The sequence below is a fragment of the Polypterus senegalus genome, chromosome 5, assembly GCF_016835505.1.
Source record: "Polypterus senegalus isolate Bchr_013 chromosome 5, ASM1683550v1, whole genome shotgun sequence".
In the NCBI taxonomy this organism is placed as follows: Eukaryota; Metazoa; Chordata; class Cladistia; order Polypteriformes; family Polypteridae; genus Polypterus; species Polypterus senegalus.
Genome location: NC_053158.1, coordinates 167,215,920 through 167,240,132, shown reverse-complemented (window position 1 = coordinate 167,240,132; position 24,213 = coordinate 167,215,920). Strand labels below are relative to the sequence as shown.

Genomic DNA, 24,213 nt, shown 5'->3' with positions numbered 1-24,213 from the left:
TTGCTTGAGTCCAACTCTTGTGCAGACACAGTCAGAAAAGATGACAAATTGTCAATAGCAGACATTACTTTTTTGGTCCCGTCAAGGTCAACACATTACTTGGACAGTCTAACATGTTTGTAGATTGTGTAAAGCATCAATGTAGGAAGTACTACAGTCTGATTTATGATTTGAGGGTCGTGAGATAGTGTTGTTTCTCTGGGCTTCCAACATCCTTCCCACCATGTGTAAGAGCTTCCCTGCAAAAAAACAATGCCTCACCCTTAAAAATTCATTACCCTGTCTCTCTAAAATTAGCAGTTTGGTCCTCTCACTTGGTAACACAAGTGGAGAATACACTGTCAAGGAATTCTTGGTGAGTTGGAGATTGAGCACCAGCATTCCAAGGTGAGCGTGACCTGACCCTGTCCAGTTGCTGCCTTTTTATGGGAAACCTAATGAATGGTTTTCTTTAAAAGGTTATAAGTGTAATGAACAGGAGAACCTAATAATTTGCAAAATTGACCAGGCTGATGCACAATACTGATTTTCATGTAAACTAGACCAATGATTGTGTGTGCAAGTATTTTTTCAGAGCATGTTAAGAAAAACGTTTTAAGTAACATTAATGATTATCTATATTAACTTGAATTTTATTACTTTATTTCTCAAGTTTAGTATGCCAATGTAGATACATCTATGTATGAAAATACTATACCGAACATTACTAACATTAATATAAAAAGTAATGTGAGGCATTCAATGCAATATTTTCCCTAAGGATTCACAGTACAAAAAACATCTGCCAAGGCATTGCTGGGATTCAGGTACTTCTTTCAAGGTATCTACACAGAAGTGTTAAGTGGTGCAAAGGAATTGCCAAAGTGAATTATTTATTGTAAGACTAGCCAGGGTACCTGAATCATAGTAGTAGAAAAATTAAACAATATTTGCAAGCTCTTGTTCTCCCTGTAGTTTCAGTGCCTTTGCTCCTCTGTATTTGTATGTGTAAACATCTCTTTACCAGAGCTCCCCCTCTCAAGCATGTTCCCATAAAGACTACTTCTCAGACACTCATTATGTTAGAGGTGCCTTTGTTGCCTCTTATCCAGTTTTACATTTTTAGTCTTTGAAAGTGACACTGTCAGAGTGCATCTAAATGCCTTTACTAACGTCTCTTCACCAGCACTCCCTCTCTCGAGTGTGTTGCTGTAAAGCCTACTGCAGTCTCTCATTATTTTCGATTTCCCTTTCTTACCTCCTGTCTGGATTTATACTTGACCGTCTTTGAAGACCGACACTCTCAGTGTACTTTGTACTCCTTTATTCCTCCTCAAGCATCTCATACTCGCCAAAGTCAAACTGACCAATCAGATTCATCAGAGGGACTGGAAACACAGACCTTAGTGTTTTATTATATAGTAGATAGATTGTTCAGTCATTGTAAATGTAAAATTGACAGCTTATTTAACATATTTTGTAAACTTGTTTGGGTTTTATAACAGTCAGAAACCTACCCTAAATGGCATGCCAACCCATCCCTGTGCACACTAAATCACACAAAACTAATTAGGAGTTATCAGTAAACTTAACCCAGCTTTAGGATGTCAGAGAATGTTGGATTACTCACAGAAAACCAACTTGGTCATAGAGAGATTGTGCAAACTTATTGACAACATCCCAATCATGATCTAAACCCAAGTTAGTTTATTGCCTTGTTTTTTTTTTTTGTTTTTTTTTTTTACTAAGGGGCAATGAGTGAAGTAACCCTGCAAGATTACTCATATTTCAACATTTCTGTATCCAAAAACTAATATCTCCAGAAATTTGGTATAGTTGTTGATTGAAAGGATCTGTCCAAAGTTATAACTTTATAGGGGATTTCAACAACAGACAAAGGGCATTCTACTTATGTCATCTTCCACCACTTCTTGAAAGGCAGCCCTTCTTTGCATCAAATATCCCATCACGATCACTCAGCAATATTTTTTCCTTTTCAATGTGTTTAAAGCACCTCAACCTATTTTTCTTCAAATAGATAGATAGATAGATAGAATTTTATTTGTCCCCAAGGGAAATGAGGCTTTTGACAGCAGATCAATAAATAAATATTATTATGACAAACAACAGCCCACCTCTCACATTAACACCAGAATGGCTAAAAAGAAATAGAACAAGCAAGAAAGAAAACTTCTGACTTGTCTAAAGATAAGAGAGCAATCACAGTCACACTCTAAACATGTATCTCAAATCTTTATTACTCTTCCTCAGTGGAATTTTCGGTCGTCATCCTCCAACTTTGACCTACTCAACTATCAATAATCTTTTTCTTCGATACCGCAAGCGTTCTGAATATGAAAACTCAACACCACATAGAAAGTGCTTTGATGTTATCTTCCACATAAAGCATTCAATACAAAACAAATTAACAATACTGTAAAATGCTGTGTCGTCGAGTTACTTTGACAATTATCCATATATATATGCCCAGCCTTTTTTTCCAGAAGCTGCTGATTCACTTTCAGACTTTGATTGTCATCTCCTCGGGTCCGTATGAAGATGTTTTAAATCTGATTACGAAGGCATAACGACAAGCGGTGCAACATAATTCACTACAGGGCTCGGTTTTAAAGAAGAGTGAAATAAGAGGGCGGAACGACGCCTTGCGCCTGTGAACTCCCACTAAGTTCCGCCCGGCCAACCGTCCTTTGACAATCCTAAACGACAGCGGAACCTGTAAGTCACCCAGCCGCTTATCGTTCTCTGTTGGAATATTATTATATCAGAAAGGGGTGTGTCCCCATGAAAGGGCGTACCGTACAGTAACAAAGTGACTGCACTGCTTTGACACGCCCATCTCTCGTTCACTCCGGCGGTTTCTTTTTTCTTTGCTTTTACTTTTCAACACTCCGCTACGGTCGATTTTACTTACCCAAGCTGGGAGGTCTGCAAGGCACACAGCCTGACGCACGCTTCGCTCTTCTTGATCCAAAAACGCAAGGGCCCGGTACAGCCGAAAGCTCTTGTTGCCCCGGTTCCTTCTCCACCAGAAAAACAGCACCAGTCCGATGAGCACCCAACTGAAACTCAACCCAAAGTAGCCCAAAGCGTAGACGGGAAAGATGATCACGAAGGTTTTGGCAAACTGAACCAACGCAGCAGTCACCTCCGCCGCTCGACTTGGTTGCTCCTCTCCGTCACTAGCGATCGGTTCCTCTGGATGGGGTGCGGATATGCTTTTGCCTTTCGGGTCGACACCATCCTTTGCGTTTACTCTTGAGTCTGTCTCCTGTTTTGAGGGTTTCCCGTCTGAATTCATAGCCTTAGAACTCTACTGAAAAGTTGCTAAAAATAAACTGAATGTGTGTATGGCAACATTAAAAACATCCAGAGGTACGCTTTCTCCTTCAGTTTGCAGTCTACGTCATTCCACTTTTTTCTATTAAATCAACATGAACATTCCCATAGTTGCGAGTTTAGGAGATAAACTTCCTATGAACCGTACCTCTCGTCAGTCTTTCTTACTTTCCCAGGAGCCAAGGTCTTGCGTGTGCCGTGCTCTCTTCTTCAGGCAGCTGACTGGCTGCAAGCCCCGTCTTACTACTTTGCGGCTGCACACAAGAGCGTCAGACGCTGTTACGTACCATTAAAAATCGCGGCGTACTGTCGCTCCTTCACAGCGCCGCTCGGCCAAGCCAGAAGAAAACAGACCCTGCCTCCGTGCCTTGCCACATCCTGATCGCGCAAAACACACATATCCTGCAGGTTCAGGGTTCACCCTGCCCTTCAGGAAACTGCCACTGACGAAACGGGTCATAGTGCCCTCTGTAAAGAACGCGGCGCCACCTGGCGGACCTGGCACTGCACAGAGTGCCCGAACCTGGCAGAGGGCAAGGTTGGAGCAGACCCAGTCAGCTTGAAACCGATCCACAAGGGGGCTTTTACTAAGTACAAAAAATAGTGGCTGGATTTTGGATCTCTTTTCAGACTGAAACTCTTATTTTAACGTAGATACGTTTTCTGACTTACTTCTTGAATATACTGCCTGTTGAATTTGATTGATTTTTTACTGCATCTTCTATGTACTATCCTTTCTCCTTTTGTACAATGAAATGTACAATATTACTTTGAACAACGCTATGATAATGTAAAGTATATAGACTAATGATTAAACTAAGTAGACTTGTCTTCTCTATGATTATTATACCTTTCAGTTGTATCCTTGTGTGATCTGTAAACACTATGAGATAGGTCATGGTATGAAATATCCATCCATTTACATGCATTATCCAGTCAAGTGTGTTGGGGTTCTAAAACTATTATTGTATCATCTGGAAAAGTCCACACAGATAATAGGAGGATATATAAAGTCTATAAAGAAGGTGACAGTGCCAGGTGGAATTCAAATACAGTCTCGCACACCTTGGAGAGATCAGTGTGAACCTGTATATTTCATACCACCTGCAATTCAGAACATGTTTGAGCCCAGCCACTGCTTAGTCTGGTTTGCTGTTGGAAGAGGTGTTGGTGGTCTGTGTGTGGACTCCAAAGCCCCAGTGCAGTGATGGGGACAATCTTTTAGATGAGATATAAATCCGAGGTTCTCAGCTTGTGGCATCTTTTGAAAAGAATACAAGATACCCCAATGTCCTGGCTAAATTGTCAATGATGGACTTGTACATTCCCTAAGTTTGTCTCTAATTAGCTTTCTCTCTCACCCCTTCACCACCTAATGGCTAATGTGTGATGAGTGTACAGGTGCAAAATGGCTGTTGTCAGATCATTCTGTTGAATGCTACACATTAGTGGTGGATGAAGTGCCTCCCCTACCGTCTATGTAAAGCACTTTAAGCAGCTAGAAAAGTGTTATTTAAATGTAATTAACTAACTAAATATGTTAAATGAAGATTTATTAACAGATTGAAAAAAACATAAATGTATGTGTAAAATATTTAATTGAAAGGGTATTTGAAATATCAGTTTTTACTCATACAACAAAGTTCACACACAGTGCTTTTATAGAGTGCTTTAAAGATCAAATAAGGTACAGTACATTATCAAACTGACAAACTCACAAGTAGAATAAAAGTCAAATAGCATTAGCAGAAACAAACATAGGAGCCTGAAAATAACTACATGTCAGGAACAGAACAGTTGGAACTGTTTAAACAGTGTGAACGTTACCCAGGCACAGACAGGCAGACATGTTGCAATTCCACCACCACACGTTTTATTTACAATATTTACAGTTCCAAAAGTGCACACAAACCCCAACAAGTTCCCCAAAGTCCAGGCCTCTCACACTCTCTGCCTCTCTTCAGGCCGCCTCCACTCTCGCTTCTCCTGCTTAGTCCTTCTTCCACCCGACTCCAACCTCGAATGAAGGGAGGCGGCCCCTTTTATCCTCACCCGGATATGCTCCAGGTGCTCCCTGGCAATCACCCGCCGACACACCCCTGTGTGGCGGAAGTGCTGGCTGTACTCAGGGTTGGGCTTCCATGCCCTCAACCAGTGGCCCCCAAAGCAACCAGGGTGGTGGCCCCTACGTGATCCAAGGCGGGCGCACGTCCTCTTCCGGTCCTTCATGGCGTCCCGGCCGGGTCGTCGCCCCTGGCATCCCTGACAACAGACAAATCAATTGATAGTAGCCATAGCACAGAATATTATCATTTAGTCCCTTTCAAAAATTTACTGTGAGAAGGACCGTTAAACTAGAAAGCAAAAAGATAAGTGGGGTTTTAGCTTCAGTATAAATCTTTAATAATGAATGAATTAATGAATCCATACAAAGGCACTGCAGTATACATACATTATAATTAATCTGTAATTATCTAACTAATTACAAGGTAACCATGCATTGTTTTAATTATAAATATTGTGCAACTGGAGTAACCATATAGATATACTGTATGCATTGTCTCATCATTCTTAGATACCTGATTGTGTACGTGCTGTACCTATACTTACAACTGCTCTATAACAACACATGTAAGTCAAACCTATTAACAGATTAGCTACTATGTGATTACTCTTTCATTATGGCTGCCACAACTAAACTGTAATTGGAAATATTTTGCACATATTAGTTACCTTTACCCGATCAAAGTACTGTGCAGCCACCTGTGATGATGAAACCTAAGCAGACACTTCAACTGTTGACGAGGTCCACTGCATGAAATCTCCTAGGACAAAGCTTAAAAAACAATAAGGAACTACTTAAGTACATTTATGTTATGCCCAGTGGGAGCTGATTGGTCTTTTAGTATTGGAACCCCTGCAGATTTTCTTATTTTCTCCAGCATTGTGCCCCTGAATTTTTTAATTTTTATTTTTTCTGTTGTACATTGGCCATCCAACCATACCATAAGATTTTAATCTATAGAGCAATAAATATATATATATATGTACGCTACTTTTTCTATTGATTGTATATCTATGCTGTGTAAGTATGTATTGGTTTATTCCTATGTATTGTTTTTGGTATTTATTCACTCATATTTGCGTCTATTTCTAATTTGTTTTTCCTTTCTTGTAACTTTTTCTTTGATATCTTGTAATGAAGTTTCTACCAACATCCTATATATATATATATATATATATATATATATATATATATATGTGTGTGGTAGAGAAATAAATGTTGTTGTTATCTGTAACTCTAATCCAAGAATTCAAAGAAGACTGAACATATGTTGAAATTCTCTATTTAATACCATACTATGGTGTATATAAAAGGTACTCAACTATTGCAACTGTAGCTGTGAAACACTTTACAGTTTGTGGCCACCAGGAGGCACTCAAGCTCCCTAAACTCAACACAGATTGACACAGGCACAAGTCCAACAACACACAAGTCTTTTGTTAAAGCCTGGGAAAAGCATTTATTTCATACCCCACCAATGCACAGTATACTGCATAGTATTGAGCACTGAGATATGTTTTCTTCTTCTCTTCTCCTTCCTTCTGGCTCCACTCCTCCTCAGGTAAGCATCCTCCTCTCCCTGCTGACTATGGCTCTAGGAATGAAGGCAGCCAGCTCCTTTTAAATGATCCCTGGAAGTATTTCCAGTGTAATGAAAGCTTGGTCCGGGAGTACTTCCAGGTAAGGCTGGAGCCCAAGTAAGTAGGGTTCCCCAGTTCCTGCAGCACTCCCTGGCAGCACCCATAGCATCCAAAAGGGCTGAGTCACCAAACTCCAATTCCCATGAAGCCCTGTGGGAAACCATGGCACTGCTGCAACCCTGGTGGACTGCCATCTATTGCTCTGGGGGAGAAAATCACCTATAAGGAGAAAATCACCTATAAATATTCTCTCTCCCAGCCCTTCCAGTGTGGAGGCATCCCAGCCAGGTAACTGCCACGGCCATCTGCCACAAGTCTTTATTATTACTTTTAAAATTGTAAGACAAGTTCTTGAAAACTTCATTTAAGAAGGGAGGAAAGACATCAACGTGTGACTTGGAGATAACAAACTAACAATGAAAACAGGCTTTGCAAAAATAAATAAATAAATAAATATAGAAAATTTATTTGATTTTTTTTCAGAATATAATACCTTTCAATTTGTTTGATAAGAAAAAATGTTAATATAATTTACTAGTCATTCAACTAACCGCTAAACATGTTAAGCATTCAATACATTTTTACTGAAGAGGATCTATCTATCTATTGTAAAAGATAGCCCGACCACAGACAGACATGGCAACGCAGTGTCCACCACGCACACGTTTATTTACAGAAATATTTACAAATTTTATTTACCGTATGCAGTCCTTGGTTCTTCTGGCTGCCTCCACTCCTGTCTCTGGAACTTCGTCCTGCTCCAGCTCCCAACTAGCGCTCTGATTGGAGTGAGGCAGCCCCTTTTATATTGTCCCAGATGTGTTCCAGGTGCCTGATGATGTACTTCCGGCAGCACTTCCCAGTGTGTGCTCAGTGCTGCCCTTGCACCCGGAAGCACTCCAGGCATAAGCCATCCTTGGTCTGTCAGCAGTTCCTGGCATCCCAGAAGTGCTGTCCACCAGGGATCAAGGACCGGCTGAGTGCCCAGGGAAAACTGCCACTCTCCTGGCTTCTTCTTCCTCCAGGCATCCCAGCGGGGCAGGGTTCCTGGCTATCTATCTATCTATCTATCTATCTATCTATCTATCTATCTATCATTAATTTGTTTGTGCTGGTAACTCTAAATTGGCACCTTTTAGTGGGCCCAGTGAATGAATGGTGCCTATTGCTGATAGCAACAGCTTTGGCCCCTTAATCCTGGATTAAGATTCTTGGTGTTCTCTATAGAAAGGCACTATAAAAACAAGACAAAGTACTAAATCCTGCTCTGTAAAGTCACTTTATTTTTTAAATACTGGAATAATATGTTCAAATGTAAACAAATTATATTTTTACTTTTAGAAGTGTAGGAAAATTCTGAATAACTAAGTGGAAACAAAAGTAGAGAAAGTACAGTACAGTATATCTGAACATAATATCTCAGTTAAGTTTTTTGTTTAATTAGAGGAATGAATTAAACAATAATTGTGTTAAGTCAGTGAAAGATTTTCTTTTATTTACTATGGTATCTTCTGGTTTATATATTAAGATATTTTAACAAATTAAAAAACATGAAACAAAAATTTAAATACCCAGTTTACATTCTGAGAGTACTTTGAAACATAAAAAATCTCTCTTTGTAATATTTGTTGAATTCCTATTAATATAGTATATACTCCAATCTAAAGGATATTTTCTTAAAGAAAAATGAATGTAATCACTGTTCATTTTAGAATTATTTTTATGATGATGGCTATGATGATGATGATGACATAATATCATATAAATATCTTAGTAAAACAGTTGGGAAAATGGTAAATCTGATTAAAGCTGTAGGAAATTCACAGAATAAAAACTTATTTTCTGTAAAACCGGACTGATTCAGGTGTCCATAAAATACTGAGAAGTAGTTGAAATAAGGAGGCGAAAAAAAGTTAAAAATATAACTTTATTTACGAAAGGATATAGTATAAAGAATACCCAAAAGTTGTATGCAGTAATTTAAACAGGAGCTGTTCCTCAGCAATGTATATCTGGTATTGATTAAGTTTTGCTTGCGATCACTGTTCCGTGTCATTCTGTACTCGACTATTTCTTCCTGGTCGTTAAGATAACATGGTACTATTGCCATGGTTTTTGGAAGCGTGGCGCATGCGCATTAGTATGTTTTCTGTCTATTATGGCCGTCGTGTAATGAAACAGAGCTTAGCCAAAAGCTGGACTTGGTTTTGAAAGACACGACATTCAGTTATGCAAACGGAAAAGGTAAAATAATTGGCTTTTGTTGCATAAAGTTTATAATACGGTGGCATTTAAGTTGCAGTTTTGAAACATTACACTTTGATGTCCAGGGAGCCATCCATTTCTTATACGGCATATTACATAAACTGCTGAGGCAGAATATGAAAGATAATTACTGTCATACAGAGCTCACTTGAAAAAGTTTCTGCTTAACAGCGTTTACTTTGCGAGGTCTCTTTATATCATTGCGAAGCACAGATCGTAGACTGAACGAAGGCAGTTCCGTGCATTTTTAAGATCAATGAAGTTGAACAATATATTATACGATGTGTTTTACTCATTTTTATATTTTAGAAATGTATTCAGACGGGTTTTCTTTTTCATAAACACGTTACGTTAGTATGTTCATAAAGAAAAATATATTTTAGTTAAAACTAAACCTTTCAGCCGATATTTTCCTGTACTTGCTTTATTTTTGAAAAGCTTGTCTATGCCAGCAATAATGGGCGCAAAACTGGAACCTACTCTGAGAATATGTGTGCACATTTGTCCAATTTAGGTTTTCCAGACTATTCAAAATGTGTTCTGAGAATAGGAAAATGCCCACATGAATTGTGAATAAGCATGCTCCATGCCAGTGGCACTCCAGTTTAGAATCAAGCCAGGTTTAATTTTTGCGAGGTGGCACACTTCTCCCCACTGATACAATGTTGTCCGTTTAACTAAAAGCCATCTAATTTCAGACCTTGATCTGTAAAGAAAGGAATTGTCTCTTCAGCAGTGGGCTCAAGGCAGTTTTCCTGAAAGCTTACTCACACACATGAACAACCTCTGTTATTGCCAGTCAAACAAAAAGGATGCCTTCAGGCTGTGAAAGGAAACCATCATCTGTGAATGCAGTAGTCTGCCTCTGTTCTATCCCAGCTTTTTGTTAGTCATGGCTATGGGTAGGTGAAGCTTTACTGAGCAGCATAGGCTGTAAGACAGAAAGTAGAATACGCACCTACACATATTCACAGTTCCTCACAGTTATTTAAATTTAAAGATGCCAAACAACCACAGAACATTCTTTTTATGACCATGTTTTTCTGTTCATACGTTTAGAAACTGACCAGCTTCCTCATACTTGAATGTAGACTAGAGATTGACAGACTTTGAAGGGTATGTTCAGAGTCATTCCACTAACTGGGTTCATTTATTTGATTCACTAGCAAAGCTACCTGTCTAAGATGGGTTTGAAATCTGAGTAATCAACATTGACCTCAGTGTTAATGTTTGCAGTGGGCCATGCAATACATATGTCTCAGTTATATGGCATTTGGTATGGTATTCATAAAAGAAGTGTTAATGTTTGTGCTGCGCTGTCTATTGAAATGACAAATACAACGCATTTTATTACTAAAAAACTATTTGTGATGTGACACCTTTTGGAATGACAGAAACATAGCGACCGGATGGTTACTTAGACAGACAGACACACAGACACTTATTCTTTTATTAAGGTGGATAATTATGGCTTGAATAAAACCTAATTCCATTAGTGGGTCTGCAATTTTTGGTCAAATATGTAGTGATAACAGGGAATCCTGGAATCATTTATTCGACTGCAGTCTTGGGACTCAAGGCAACTGGTATACAGTATGTCTCTTTACTTGATGGTAAACCATTGAAATATTTTGGTAGTTTATGTTGCTGAACATGTTAGATTTTTCCAGTGTACTCACTCTGTTGTTATTCTTATGTAAACTAGATTATTTTGATTTTAACTGCATTTTTAAATATTTTATATTTCTCTTGCATGGTGCTCAGTATTTCAAAGTCAAATCTGGGTTTTTAGAATTGTGAGTGCTCTGAATAAATTGAATAATTTCAACTGTGAAGAATGACTAAAGCAGAAAGCATGCACTAAACACATGAGGGATTGTTAAACACAATAAACTATTTGTCAAAAACAAATACTGTATAGTAATTGTGTGTATGTATAATTTTTTCTCTTCTTTGTTTTTGACATCTTATCTTGCAACTTGTGTTTAAAGAAAGCTTAATCAAATTAAAAAATAATAATTTCAATGCTCATGTGAGTGAATGAGGTTTTTTTCTGTGGCCTAAATTTTGTTTTTCACTCTCTCTGGTAGATTTTGTCATTTACTTTATTATTATCAAGGATGCAAAACACAAAAGGTTAAAGCACAATTCAGTGAATGACACAACCAGTACATTAAGGAAGCCAGTTTAGGAAGCTATATGTCATGACAGCCCAGTCTTAGCAAGGACCTCATTAAGGGTACATTAAAAAATGGTTTATCAGAGACCAGGCTTGCTAATTTTATTAGAACAGTTTAATGAATTTTTGGCAAATTGAAAAAAGAAAACAATCTCAAATTGTCCCTTACAAACAGAATACATTTTCTTCCAATTTTCTGTATAAGGTTATCTCATCAGTTGCAATATTGCTGTTAGAGAATAGGGGGAGGCAGTTATTTTAGGTCCAAAATTGTCTGAGAGGTAGGCAGATATTTTAACTTGCTGAGCGTTGAGAATTCCCAAAACACATGGCATAACAAGGCATGGTCATTTACTGCTATTTAACATCATCAAACAAAGCCAGGGCAAATGAAAAGAGAAAAGGTGAAAATAGGTGTGAAAACAGTAGCATTAGAGAAGGTAAAGGGAGAGACTACAAAGTTAGTCCAATTTTCTGGAGATGTTCATGACATAAGCTAGCTTTAGTAAAAATTGGACCAATTTTAAAATATAGGTTTTTTTCGCTATTCAATGTTTAATATTATAATCACATGGTAATTTTTCACTTTGGAGATAGCATAGCATTTATGCAAAATATAGATTTGGAAAGTAGCTTTATAACAAAACATTGACCTTTTTTTGTGCAATTTATATTTAGAGAGATATAGCCAGTCAAACTCATCACCAAAAAAAAACAAGTTCAAACTTTGATAGCTTAAATCTCCCCTTAATATTGATTCAAGACACATGCAATTTCAGTTCTATGGGTTACTCATATGACCAAATCAGTATGCCAAGTTTCATTAAAATCTGTGATGAAAAGGCCCAAAAGTGTGATAATTTGACATGGCATTACTCTCATTCAGTGCGTTTACATGCGCTTTAATAATCCAGTTATTTACAGAAGCCCGTTTTTTAAAATGCCATGTAAAGCGTTAGAAAAACAGGGGTATTGGTCTCTGAAAAAACAGTTTAACACACATAGATTTCTTTGTGAGAAATTGGGTCACAGTTAAGGATTTTGTTGTCTGTGTATGTTCGTAGTCACCAGTATTTGCTTCACCTATGTATTCAGCAGCCATAAGGATGCAGGTTTTTTTTTAAAGGCAAATGCTCGGTTCATCGCATTGTTTTTTCTCCTGGTGGAAATAATCTTTCAGAATATTTAAGAAATTGCTAAATTAATGTTGCTCAGCTAAATGTACAGTGCTAAGCTCAACAGCATAATCTTGGGAGAAGTGTAGTACATTAAAAGTAACATGCTTTATGTAGTCTGATTACTTTTTAAAGTAAAGAGTAACCTAGTGCAATACTTATTTTACTGAAGTAAAAATAGCTGCGTCGGTATTATCCCAGCAGCACTGGGTTTAAGGCAAAACGTACACGCAGTGGTACGCCACTCCTTTGCAGGGCTCAATTGCACAGTCAAGCTGTGTGCTGCATATAATCCAGTAAAAGAAACCTATAAATAAAGTGCCAGTTTAGTTTTATTCCAGATGTTTGCTATAGATATATTGAAACGGTGTGACCAGATGACACAGTAGCCAGTGTCCTTACATTAAATCTTCAGGGGGCCAAGTCAGGGATGTAAAAGCGGAATGGATGTTATTTACTTTGCAGCACATGAAGCACTAAACATATTTATAAAGCAAAAGAAAATTATCAAGTTTAAATTGTATTTCAGGTCAGTTTCATAAAGTGTTATATCCAGGGCTTGAAATTTGGTGTGGGGTTTCTGGTCTCCCACACAAATTAGTTAGTTTCTGCAAATTCTTGCTTTTAAAGCACACATTTTCCACACATATCTATTTGATAAGCAATCTTTTTTTGTTGTTGCAAGAATATTCATCCATCCATCCATTTTCCAACCCGCTGAATCCGAATACAGGGTCACGGGGGTCTGCTGGAGCCAATCCCAGCCAACACAGGGCACAAGGCAGGAACCAATCCTGGGCAGGGTGCCAACCCACTGCAGGACACACACAAACACACACTAGGGCCAATTTAGAATCGCCAATCCACCTAACCTGCATGTCTTTGGATTGTGGGAGGAAACCGGAGCGCCCGGAGGAAACCCACGCAGACACGGGGAGAACAGGCAAACTCCACGCAGGGAGGACCTGGGAAGCGAACCCAGGTCCCCTAACTGCGAGGCAGCAGCGCTACCACTGCGCCACCGTGCCGCCCTAAGAATATTCAGCGCCTACTATTTTATAAATGTGTTTACTTTGTTTCTTATGAATTAATATATTATTTATTGTGTATATCGTGCTCAGTAGAGTTGTGCAAATGCGAAGCAGGAGTTAAAGACGGTGCACGGTGCCCTTTGCTTAAACTAAGATGTAGAAGAAACTCAACTAAGCTTTGCTAAATTGAAGGCTAACAACATGTTTAAGTATATTCTTGTCCTAAAATCAGAACAATAATTCCAGAAGTAGACTTGGATTGTTTAGTGAATTCGTGTTTAGTTTTTCTCCTTTTTTATTTGACAAAGCGATTGCTGCCTTTAAACCAAAATCTGAAAAGTAAATTCAGTGACACATACACACAAATAAGAAAGAATGCACAAGCATAATTTTCAAGAAATCAGCAGCCATCTAACTCTGAAAAGGAGGACAGTTCAGCAGAAAAATAAGTATTTTGTAGACTGCCTTTCCCTATGATAAAAAAATTCACCTTTATTTTTTTCTTATGGTCTTTTAGAAACATGCTTTGATTTTGGCAGGAGTTCATGATAATATCAGAGTAAATGTGTTATGTTCACTGGCAAACTAATAATTGTCCTAGTCATTCTCAAACCTGCTTATTCTAATTCATGGAGCAGGAAATGAGCCTATACTGGCAGCACTGGGCACAATGCAGAAGAATTCATGAACAGTCCACCAGTTTATCACAAAGTCCATTAACGCATATACTCAGACTTGCACTGGATCATTTATCCAAACATGCATGACTTCAAAATGTAGGAGGATAACTGGAATACCCAGAAGAACAGCACAGAGACACATGGAGAAAATGCAGACTCCATGCAGACATTCAGATTCTGGATTTTTACGTCGTATGCTAGATCTGTAAAGGGGCAGTTTAATCACTGTTCTCTACTTTGTCACCTAATCTATGAATATGTTGAACAATATTTCAACTAAGTGTCTCAAATTTCTTAAATTAACTACATTCATACTTATAGTCTTATATCTGCTCATCTGTGTTAAAGCCACATAAAATTATACTTGGAAAAGAAAAACAATATGGTAGAGGATGAAAAAAAATTTTATGTGTATTATTAGCATTTTTTATTTTACATTCTGTAGATTGTTTTCTATTATTCTACTGATGTTTTTTCCCCATGGCAGGTCTGGCTTTTTGGATAAATATGAGTGGAAATTTCTACATATAAAATAAAACAATTATTTATATAGAGTTAAATAGAAGAAATAAATTATTTGCAAAACTGGATGATAACTTTGTTTATTCAAAATGTTATAAACTGCTGTAAACATCAGAAAAAATAAGTTATATTGCAGAAAATCCTGAAATATTAATATTAAATTACTTTTTAAATTGTGTATTTTTGACCCTCACAGAGCCTGAAATCTTTCCTTGTGTTAAATTTAAGGGGGATTTCTCATACAATTTAATAGAACAATTTCAAGCCCTGATATATAGGCTTAAGATTAAAAACAGATGGTTGACAGTCTAATATGCATTTTCATCCAAAAGAAAAAAGCAGTAATGTGCTGCTTTGTAACACATTTCATTTAGCAATATGTAACTCTATAACAAATTACTTTTTTTTCTAAATAATGGGTAATGTAACTAAATTAAAAGTAATGTTTCCCACACTGCTTGGGAGTCATAGACAGTTGATGATGTGTTTTTTTTTTGTGCAATTTTATTACATTGGAGCATTTTCCCAAAGTAGAACTCCAGAAATGGACGGGAATATGCAAGTTTCTGCCTTAACCGGGTTACTTACCTTGTCCTGGTTTTGTGTATACATGTAAATGCACTCTTTGAAACCCGGAAAAATATTGAATCCCAGGGTTAGAATGAGCTTAGCTTTTTCTGTTTTTCTTTGAAAAGTGTCTTTGATGCCCTGTGAAAGAACACAGATGGAAAGATCAGTGTGGAAATGATCGACAAATATGAAATGTTCTACAATAGGCTTTGTAAGGTCTTTGATTTTAATGGCTTGAACATGCTCCCAAAAATGGTCTGCTAGCTGCAAATAAATCTTTTCATTTAATTTTTTTCTTTAGAGACGAACCAAAGAAGACACATGGAGGCCAGACGAATTAAAGAAGCACATTAGAGTAAGATGTGTTTTTCACTGATATCTCTTTGACTTTGCCATCTCTCTCATTCTAATGGAATTGTGTATGGGCATATAAAGCTTTCAGATGGGAACAGGTGCCTATTAACAGGGCAAGTCTTTTTGGCATTCTGTATGATCATTCTAGAATTTCAGGTAGATTCAGACACATTGTCGTTATTCCATTGTGATTTTCAAGTCAGTCAGTATGTATTTACTACAGTTACACTTGTTGGTACGTTTTGGTTGTCACACTATTATACTATTTGTTTATTTTTTAGGTAGCACAGGATGACTCTGATGTACTGAAAACAAGCAAACCAAGGAGAAATGAAGAAGGAATAAATGATAATGGCATGGATGCACGAGAGCTTAGATACAAAGAGAAGGTGGAAGTAGAAAAGGGAAGACATAGAAGCAGAGAGAGGACAACACAGAAGGATGAGGATAAAGAAAAGCATCGTAGAAAGGAAGAGAGACACAGGGAAAGGGAAATGGAAAGGGAAGCCAAGCATAGGAGCAAAACAAAGGACATTGAGGAAAATTTACTAAGAGAGAGGGAACGAGAAAAGGACAAGAGAAGAGAGGGAGACAGAGAGCGAAGGAAGGAGAGAGATGGAGACAGAGGTGATGGGGAAAGAGAGCAAAGAACAGACAGAGAGAGGGCTAGGAGAAAAGAGGGGGAAAGAGATCAGAGGAAACATAGAGAGGACCGAGAAAGAAGAAAAGAGGAGGAGAAGGAACAAAGGAGAGACAGGGAGAGAGAGAGAAGCCATGATAGGGAGAGAAAAAAAGATCGTGATAGAGAGCAAAAGAAGGAGAGGGATTATGAGAAACACCGGGGAAAGGAAGGAGAAGGGGGACAACATAAAGAGACTGGGGATATAAGAAAAGAGGGTGAGAAGTCTCATAGAAAGGAGAGAGATGGAGAGAAAGATCAATATAGAGAAAGAAGAAATGACCGTGATAGGGAAGCACGAAAAGAGCAAGACATGGACCGAGAAAGAAGAAAAACCGAAGGAAGAGAGGCTGAAAGAGATACTGATAAAGAAGAGAGACACAGGGAGAAAGAGAAAGATCTTGAACGGGAAAGGAGAAAGGAGAGGCGCAGAGAAAGAGAACACAATTATAGAGATCGCATAAAAGAGACGGATAAAGATGACAAAGACATGGAAAAGGACAGAAAAAAAAGAGATGGAAGATCTAGAGACCGTTCCAAATATTCAGAAAAAGGTATTAATATTTTTTTTCTTAAACATTGCAATTTTACAGCTAAAGGTTACAAATTAAGACAATATACAACAGGGCTTAAAAAAAGAACCACTTAAGGACCCTGTGATGTGCTACTGGCCAGTCTAGTGCTTGTCCCTGCTTTATGGTCAGACTCCAAATTTCCTTAATCCCATAGTGGATAAGCATGTTCAGAAAATGGATAAATGTATACATTATTCAATTTGACATTTTGCTGTTTACAGTTTATAATTTATTGTTTCCAGTTATTTCTTAAAACCATTCACACTCAACGAACAAATTATTACGAACACCTGTACACTTTCTTCTCAATGCAGTTATCTAATCAGCCAATCATGTGGTAGCTGTGCAATGCATAAAATCATACAGATGCAGGTCAGGATCTTCGGTGAATGTTCACATCAAACACCAAAATGGGAAAAAATGTGCTCTCAGTGATTTAGACCATGGCATGATTGTTGATGTCAGACGGGCTGGTTTAAGTATTTACTTTTGAGTTTACTCAAAATGGTGCAAAGACCATCCAGTGAGCGACAGTTCAGTGGGTGGAAATGCCTTGTTGATGAGAACATTCAGAGGAAAATGGCCAGAATGGTTTGAACAGACAAAAAGGCTACAGTAACTCAGATAAGCACTGTGTACAATTGTGGTTAGCAGAAGAGCATCTTGGAATGCATAACACCTCGAAACCGTGAGGCTGATGGGCTACAACAAAAGAAGACCACATTCTACTTCTGTTAACTAAGAACACAAAGCTGCCAAAACTGGAGAGTTGAAGACTGGAAAAACTTAGTCTGATGAATTTCGATTTTCACTGTGGCACACAGATGGTAAGGTCAGAATTTGGCACCAACAGCATGAATCCATGCACCAAACCTGCCTTGTGTCTACAGTAGTAGTAGTGTAATGGAGTGGGGAATGTTTTCTTGGCACACTTTGACCCATTAATATGAATCAACTATTGATTGAATGCCATGGCCTTTATGAGCATTGTTGCTGACTATGTGCGTCCCTTCATGGCCATAGTTTCCCATGTCACAAGGCAAAAGTCTTCAAACTGGTTTCATAAACATGATATTGAGTTCACTTTGCTTCAGTGGCCTTCTCAGTCACCTGATCTGAATCCAATAGGACGCGTTTGATATATGGTAGAATGGGAGATTTGCAGTATAAACGTGCAGCTGACAAATCTGCGGAAATTGTGTGATTCAATCTTGCCAACATGCACCATAATCTTAAAGGAATGTTTCCAGCATTGCATCAAATCATGCCCTGAAGAACTGATGCTGTTTTGAGAGCCAAAGAAGGCCCTACCCAGCATTAGTATAGTATGCTTAATAATTTGCTTAGTAACTGCATTTTTTTTCTGAATGCTTACAGATATTCTGATTTCAGTAAGAGCACTGTGGTCATAATATTTCCTATGGATTGAAATTGGTGCAAAACATCATTTGTGCAGGATTGCCTGCTAAGAGATCTTGTTCTTTCAGTGATATCTTAAAATAATGTTGCCAGGCATGAGAATACACAAAGGTCTACGATAACACTTAAGTTTGCACTTCTTTATCAATACATTACTTGTTTAATGTTATTGAATTTCATTATTTGTAGTCTACACACTTTACTTTACAGATGTACACCTTAAGCTAGTTATTAAGGAGACATTTGACCAGTTTCCAGACTGTAATGGAACTATTTGATTTTAATGGTTGTTTTTGCTTTTTAGTGCATGGTTCCATGGTTTAAAACTAAGTAATACAGGCACACGTGTCTATTCTTAAATAGTGAGTAATTCGAAACCTGACAGCCTCTTGTTAGTAAGTAATTTCTAGGTGTTGTAGCAGGTATTAGTGTTCCATTCTCACCGTCATTGTTTTAAACAGTAAATGCTGTCCGATGGTGTAGATTTGTGGTCAGAATATTTATAGTTTTATTTCTAATCGGAGAAATAATGACAGTGCTGGATTTGCACTAAACAAATATTTTGGAGACTGTAGTTAGGAGTGATGGTCGTGGTAATTTAAATTTTCCTGAAGTAAAAGCATTTCTCAACTATTTAAAAAAATTAACAAACTCTGGTTATCTTGTGACATATTATTGGCTAAACATTTCTTCTAAAACACAAGCTAACAGAGGAAGAGATCAATTCTTATTTCAGTGCGGACATCATAGAACCCCTTTAACTTTCTTCATTGTAATTATTAAGTTAAAGTTTCCACTTAAAGATAAGTTAAGTATTCTTGAAACAGAAGTTTTTTCCTCGCATCCTCGCAATCAATACATGCTACCATGCACTTCACTTGCTCTGTTAAGTGAAAGTGTATTTAGTAATGTCATAAAACATGCTTCTTCCTGAGAGCAGCTTGCAGTCGCAGGCAATGTAACAGACTTGAAGCATAAAATCTGAAACTTAAGAATATGTTAGCAGTCCTTTCACAAAATATTAAAGTCGGAGGTTTGTTTATGAAAATAAATTAAAGTAGGAAATAATGTCACCTCAGTGTTTTTGAACTTTTTTTGTTTACTAGAGATGTACTGTTAATAAGGACAAACATCAGCACCAATTTTCACATAAGCAATATCACCTTGTAATATAATATTGTCTGCCTCATTAATTCAGTTCAGCATTGCTGGATCGTAAAGACTTTCTTGACAGAACTGGTCACAAGGATGGAAACAGTTGCGGACAGGGCACCAATTCATTGCAGGGCCCACATCCATGCTCACACAGGACCAATCTAGAACGTAAAAGTCATGTCCTGGAGAATGAGGGAGGGATAACTGAATGACTCTGAGAAAAATATGTGTAAACACAGGAAGAACATGCAAAATTCACATCAGCAATCACTAGGCTAATTAAAAGTGCACTGAAGCATGAAATTGCAAATGAATAAATAAAAAATCTGGAAATAATGTGAAATTGAAAATTACAAATTCAAAAAATCTTGAAATGAAAGGTGAATCTATTTAGTGCAAAATGATGATATAGCCAAAACAGTGTAAATGAACAATGTGATCAAAAAAATCAATAAGAATTGTGTCCTTATACCTTCTATTGAACTTTTCAGTAATCCCAACATTTTTGTAGGGTTTAAATTGATTATCAACAGTCTAGTAGATCATATAGCAGTAAAGCAATATATTTTAGAATATGAATGGTGAAACCAGAGAGAGAACTTATTCCTGTCAGGATATTCTAACAAGTTCTTAGCCAGTTAGTGGTGCCACAGCTAAACCAAGTTAATAATCAAACCTACCCTAATCAGGGGTGGACATATTGTAAATGCATATGGGAGTCTGCAGGTCTGTGAAAGTAATCAAGAGGGTATAAGAGAGAAGAAGAGAACACCCACATTTCTTTCTTAAATGGTAAGAGTCTCATGGTTGAACTAATGCTGTATTGGCTTTAATAATAAGCTGTTCAGGGAATTAGTGCTTTTATCAAATCAGATTGTAAAATACAGTTTCACTTAAGAAAGCAAGTGTCTAGGGAAAATGAGTGCACACTGTAATTGTAAAACAAAAAACATTAAATAGTGAACATATCCTTCAAGTGTGCATTTATCATACTTGAATTTCATTTAGCAACATCTGGTATCAGTGTGCATTTTTCTTTGTAGCCATGGGTTTGTAATAGGTTTCTGTAATAGCACAATTCTAAAATACTTTTCTATAATTTTAATTAATTAATAGAAAAAACACCGCATTATTCTAAATTTTAATTATTGTACTGAAAATCAAATTAATTGAAGCTTAATTCAGGTTGCTGATCAGATATGATGTATTTTATTGTCATTTTTTCACTAATCAAGGTTTACATTTATTTTGTGACCTCTTGAAATGTCCTCAATGCTAAGATTTAGTAAAGGACAAATACTGAACAAGTTTACTGATAAAAATGTACTATAATATTTTGTAACATTATTAAATATTATAGATTAAATTAATATTATTCTGGAAGTATTGCTGGAAACAGTAGAAGAAGTTTAAGGTCAAAGTTAGCTTTAGATTGGTGATGGCCAGAGTAATAGTGATACAGTACAATAAGTTTTGTTTAATTACTTCACAACATGTTTTGTTTTCTTTACAAAGTTAAATAAATAAAATTTGAGTTAATAACATGGCTACCTTATTCCATCACCGTGAAGATCTGTGTTTATATGAATATTCTTTTTGGTTTGTAAGTATCACAGCATACTACGAATAGTTCTACATAACTAACACACAATTTTATTTTGTTTCATGTAAAGTAGAAAATGAAGAAACAGGGAAGAGACAAAAAGATAAAAGGAATAAAGGTGAAAAAAGTTCGGAGGTAAGTATAATAATAGCAGTACATTTCAATGAAGCAGCAGTATATTTTTAAGACATTTTGTTTAGCATTTGTTTTGCTATTAAACTATGATTAATTCATATTAATTCAAACTAAATTTAGGACAAATTTTTAATGTTGACAAAGGCCAGCAATTGGTGACTTGATTGAAAGTATTAGAACTCACCAGGCCATGAATTGCCATATTGCCTGATATAATAAAAAATCACAATGAACAATTCATGTTCAATTAACTGGAAGGTTTTTTATTGAGTTAAGATTTTCTGGGCTTCTTCACGAATTACCCACATGCTTCTTTTTTTGTTTTAATCCATTAAGGTGAAGAAAAGATAATTTGATGCTTTGATGCATGGAATATTTATATTTTCCACAAATTGCTCTCATTTTTTAATTTTTTTTTCCAAAAGCATATTATTTCATGTGGCATATTATTGGATAAAATTTAATTGACAATTAAGGCCACAGAAATGACTCTTTGTTGGTTATATAATTATTGCAAATAATTTTGTGCAGATATTTGAACTTTGTTTTATTAATGGTCTGCTTCTGTTACAACAATGAATTACTTTAATTTACTATGAAAAACTATATTAAAATTAAGAAAAAAATAAAGGGGCGGCATGGTGGCGCCGTGTCTGTGTGGGTTTCCTCCGGGTACTCCGGTTTCCTCCCACAGTCCAAAGACATGCAGGTTAGGTGCATTGGCGATTCTAAATTGTCCCTAGTGTGTGTGTTTGTGTGTGTGTGCGCGCGCCCTTCTCAGGGTTTGTTTCCTGCATTGCACCCTGTGTTGGCTGGGATTGGCTCCAGCATACCCCTGTGACCCTGTAGTTAGGATATAGCAGATTGGATAATGGATGGATGGAAAAAAAATAAAGGTACTGTAGCTGCTCATCTGTACTAAACCTCTACATTTCCTGCAAAGATAAATCATATACTGTTGTGTATTACTAAATGCATACAACAGTTCCAGAAGCAAGCTGTATAGTGCAAGCTATAACTAATGGCTTAGTTGAAAAGCAGTATGCTGGATTGGGATTAGATACCTTATTAATAAACTGTAGGGTGTATGTCTTTTGCCTCATAGGATGAAGAACACGACAGAAATAATCATAGAAGAGAGAGGAAGCACAGGCAGAAAAAGAGTTCTGAACAAGAAGTTTCAGAAGAACCCCCTTCAAAGGCTGAAGTAAATAGTCCCAAGGTAACACATCGAAGATGCAGAGGTCAAAGAAATAACAGTTTAACAAGAGTGGTTGTTTAGAATGAAATGATAAATTTGAACATTTTTACAGTTATCTTTAAAATCCACTGCAGAATCCTTTAGCAATGTTAATAATTAGCTATAGCAACTTTAATTATAAAACAAATAAGTAAGGAAACATTATTAGGACAAATGTATACTCCATATTTTATCAAAGGGAGTAGGTTTTGTTATCTGTTTCTGGCAGTATGGGGGGTGCAGAATAAATACATTTGTAATATCACCGTCGGTTGATGTATATTTGTGGCAAAAAATTCTGGAAACAGTCAATAACACAGGAGTAAGATGTATTTATCAACTATGCTGCTAAGTATTGCGTGTCTGTGGTCGTTCTAATCAGTCTGCCAAGTGGAATTATGCTAAGTTGATTAAGACATATATTTCTGACATTTATTCTATAACTGTGTGCATGCCTTCTGCAATTATTTATTTATTTATTGACAAGTTGAAAAAAGCATGCCAGGTCATATTGGGCATCATGAGAACAATGATCGTGTTTTTCGACATTTACAGACTTGTTAATAAAGAGAATCAATATGACCAGACTGGCCTGTTAGTAAGGAACATTACACTGACTACCAAGGGTGTCTGTGGGAAAGTGTTCAGAAAAAAAAGGTCTGGAGAAGTGGCACATTGCACCTGCAAACACCACTCTTGAGTTTTATCCTTTATGTTTTATGGACAATATACCGTGATTGCACTTTGCATCGTGAGAAGCACTTCCTTTATGCATTGGTCAATGGCTGGGACTTAAATATGAGCAGGTTATAAAAATAAATGCAGTAAAAATAAACAAGTAGGAATGACTTGCCAGTGTTTGCAAGTTCATCCCAACAGATGATGCTGCAACCAATACCTCCAAAACAGTAGTGGCAAATTGGTGCGCTGACTTGGGAAATTATAAAGTATGTCCAGATTAGCTGTGTAACCAGGTTACTGGTTGGTGGATTAGTGATGGTCGACCTAATATATATTAATTCAGTTTTTAAAATGGAAGGCTATCATTCTTGCTCCATCATTAATGGAAAAAAAAACCATGTCGTTAAATCTTTGCAGCAGTTAAATTGATGTGAATTGTTCTTGAGTTTTGAAATATGAAACAGTAATTTGATAAAACTTGCTTTTAAACAGCATAATAATAGTTGTGCAATGTGAAATGTTTATAAGCAGCACAGTGCTCCACAGCCAAAATTCTGTCTGTGCACTGTCTGGATGGTATTTGTATGTTTTTCAGACGTTAGGATGAGTTGTACTTTGGGTACTCAGTTTTTTTTTCTCTATACCTGAAGATGTGCTTGTTGCATTTTTAGTCCAAATTGGAAGTGTGTGTCTCAAGTGTAGGTGTGTGCCTGAATGTGCCCTACAAATAGACTTGTGTCTTATCCAGATTTGGTTCTCTTTCTTGTACAGTACTCTTTTTAGCCCTGGATCAGCTGGTGAAAATATAGGTGGATGGATAAATTTAGTGCCTCTTCATAATTTCTGAGACAAAGACACGTATTTCTTGACTTACCTCTGCTCCACAGTTTAAATTTACAAATCAAACAA

At 37.0% G+C, this 24,213-nt stretch overlaps 2 protein-coding genes across 7 annotated transcripts in view; one reads left to right on the top strand and one right to left on the bottom strand.

Annotated features, from left to right (window-relative positions):
* Nucleotides 1-3,743, bottom strand: part of esyt2b (extended synaptotagmin-like protein 2b) — a 267,718-nt gene extending 263,975 nt beyond the window's left edge. The window contains exon 1 of one of the 5 annotated variants that reach the window (XM_039753605.1): nucleotides 2,912-3,743. In XM_039753605.1, coding sequence (XP_039609539.1) covers nucleotides 2,912-3,298 — 387 coding nt within the window. In that variant the 5' untranslated portion in view covers nucleotides 3,299-3,743. The remainder of the gene's footprint in view (nucleotides 1-2,911) is intronic. The other 4 variants (XM_039753607.1, XM_039753603.1, XM_039753604.1 and 1 more) reach the window with 4 other exon arrangements.
* A 5,421-nt stretch (nucleotides 3,744-9,164) lies between these two features.
* Nucleotides 9,165-24,213, top strand: part of dync2i1 (dynein 2 intermediate chain 1) — a 69,137-nt gene continuing 54,088 nt past the window's right edge. The window contains exons 1-5 of one of the 2 annotated variants that reach the window (XM_039753600.1): nucleotides 9,165-9,285; nucleotides 15,765-15,818; nucleotides 16,099-17,050; nucleotides 21,322-21,383; nucleotides 22,489-22,605. In XM_039753600.1, the coding sequence (XP_039609534.1) occupies nucleotides 9,271-9,285; nucleotides 15,765-15,818; nucleotides 16,099-17,050; nucleotides 21,322-21,383; nucleotides 22,489-22,605 (1,200 nt within the window). In that variant the 5' untranslated portion in view covers nucleotides 9,165-9,270. Of the gene's footprint in view, nucleotides 9,286-15,764; nucleotides 15,819-16,098; nucleotides 17,051-21,318; nucleotides 21,384-22,488; nucleotides 22,606-24,213 lie in introns of both variants that reach the window. The other variant, XM_039753599.1, reaches the window with a different exon arrangement.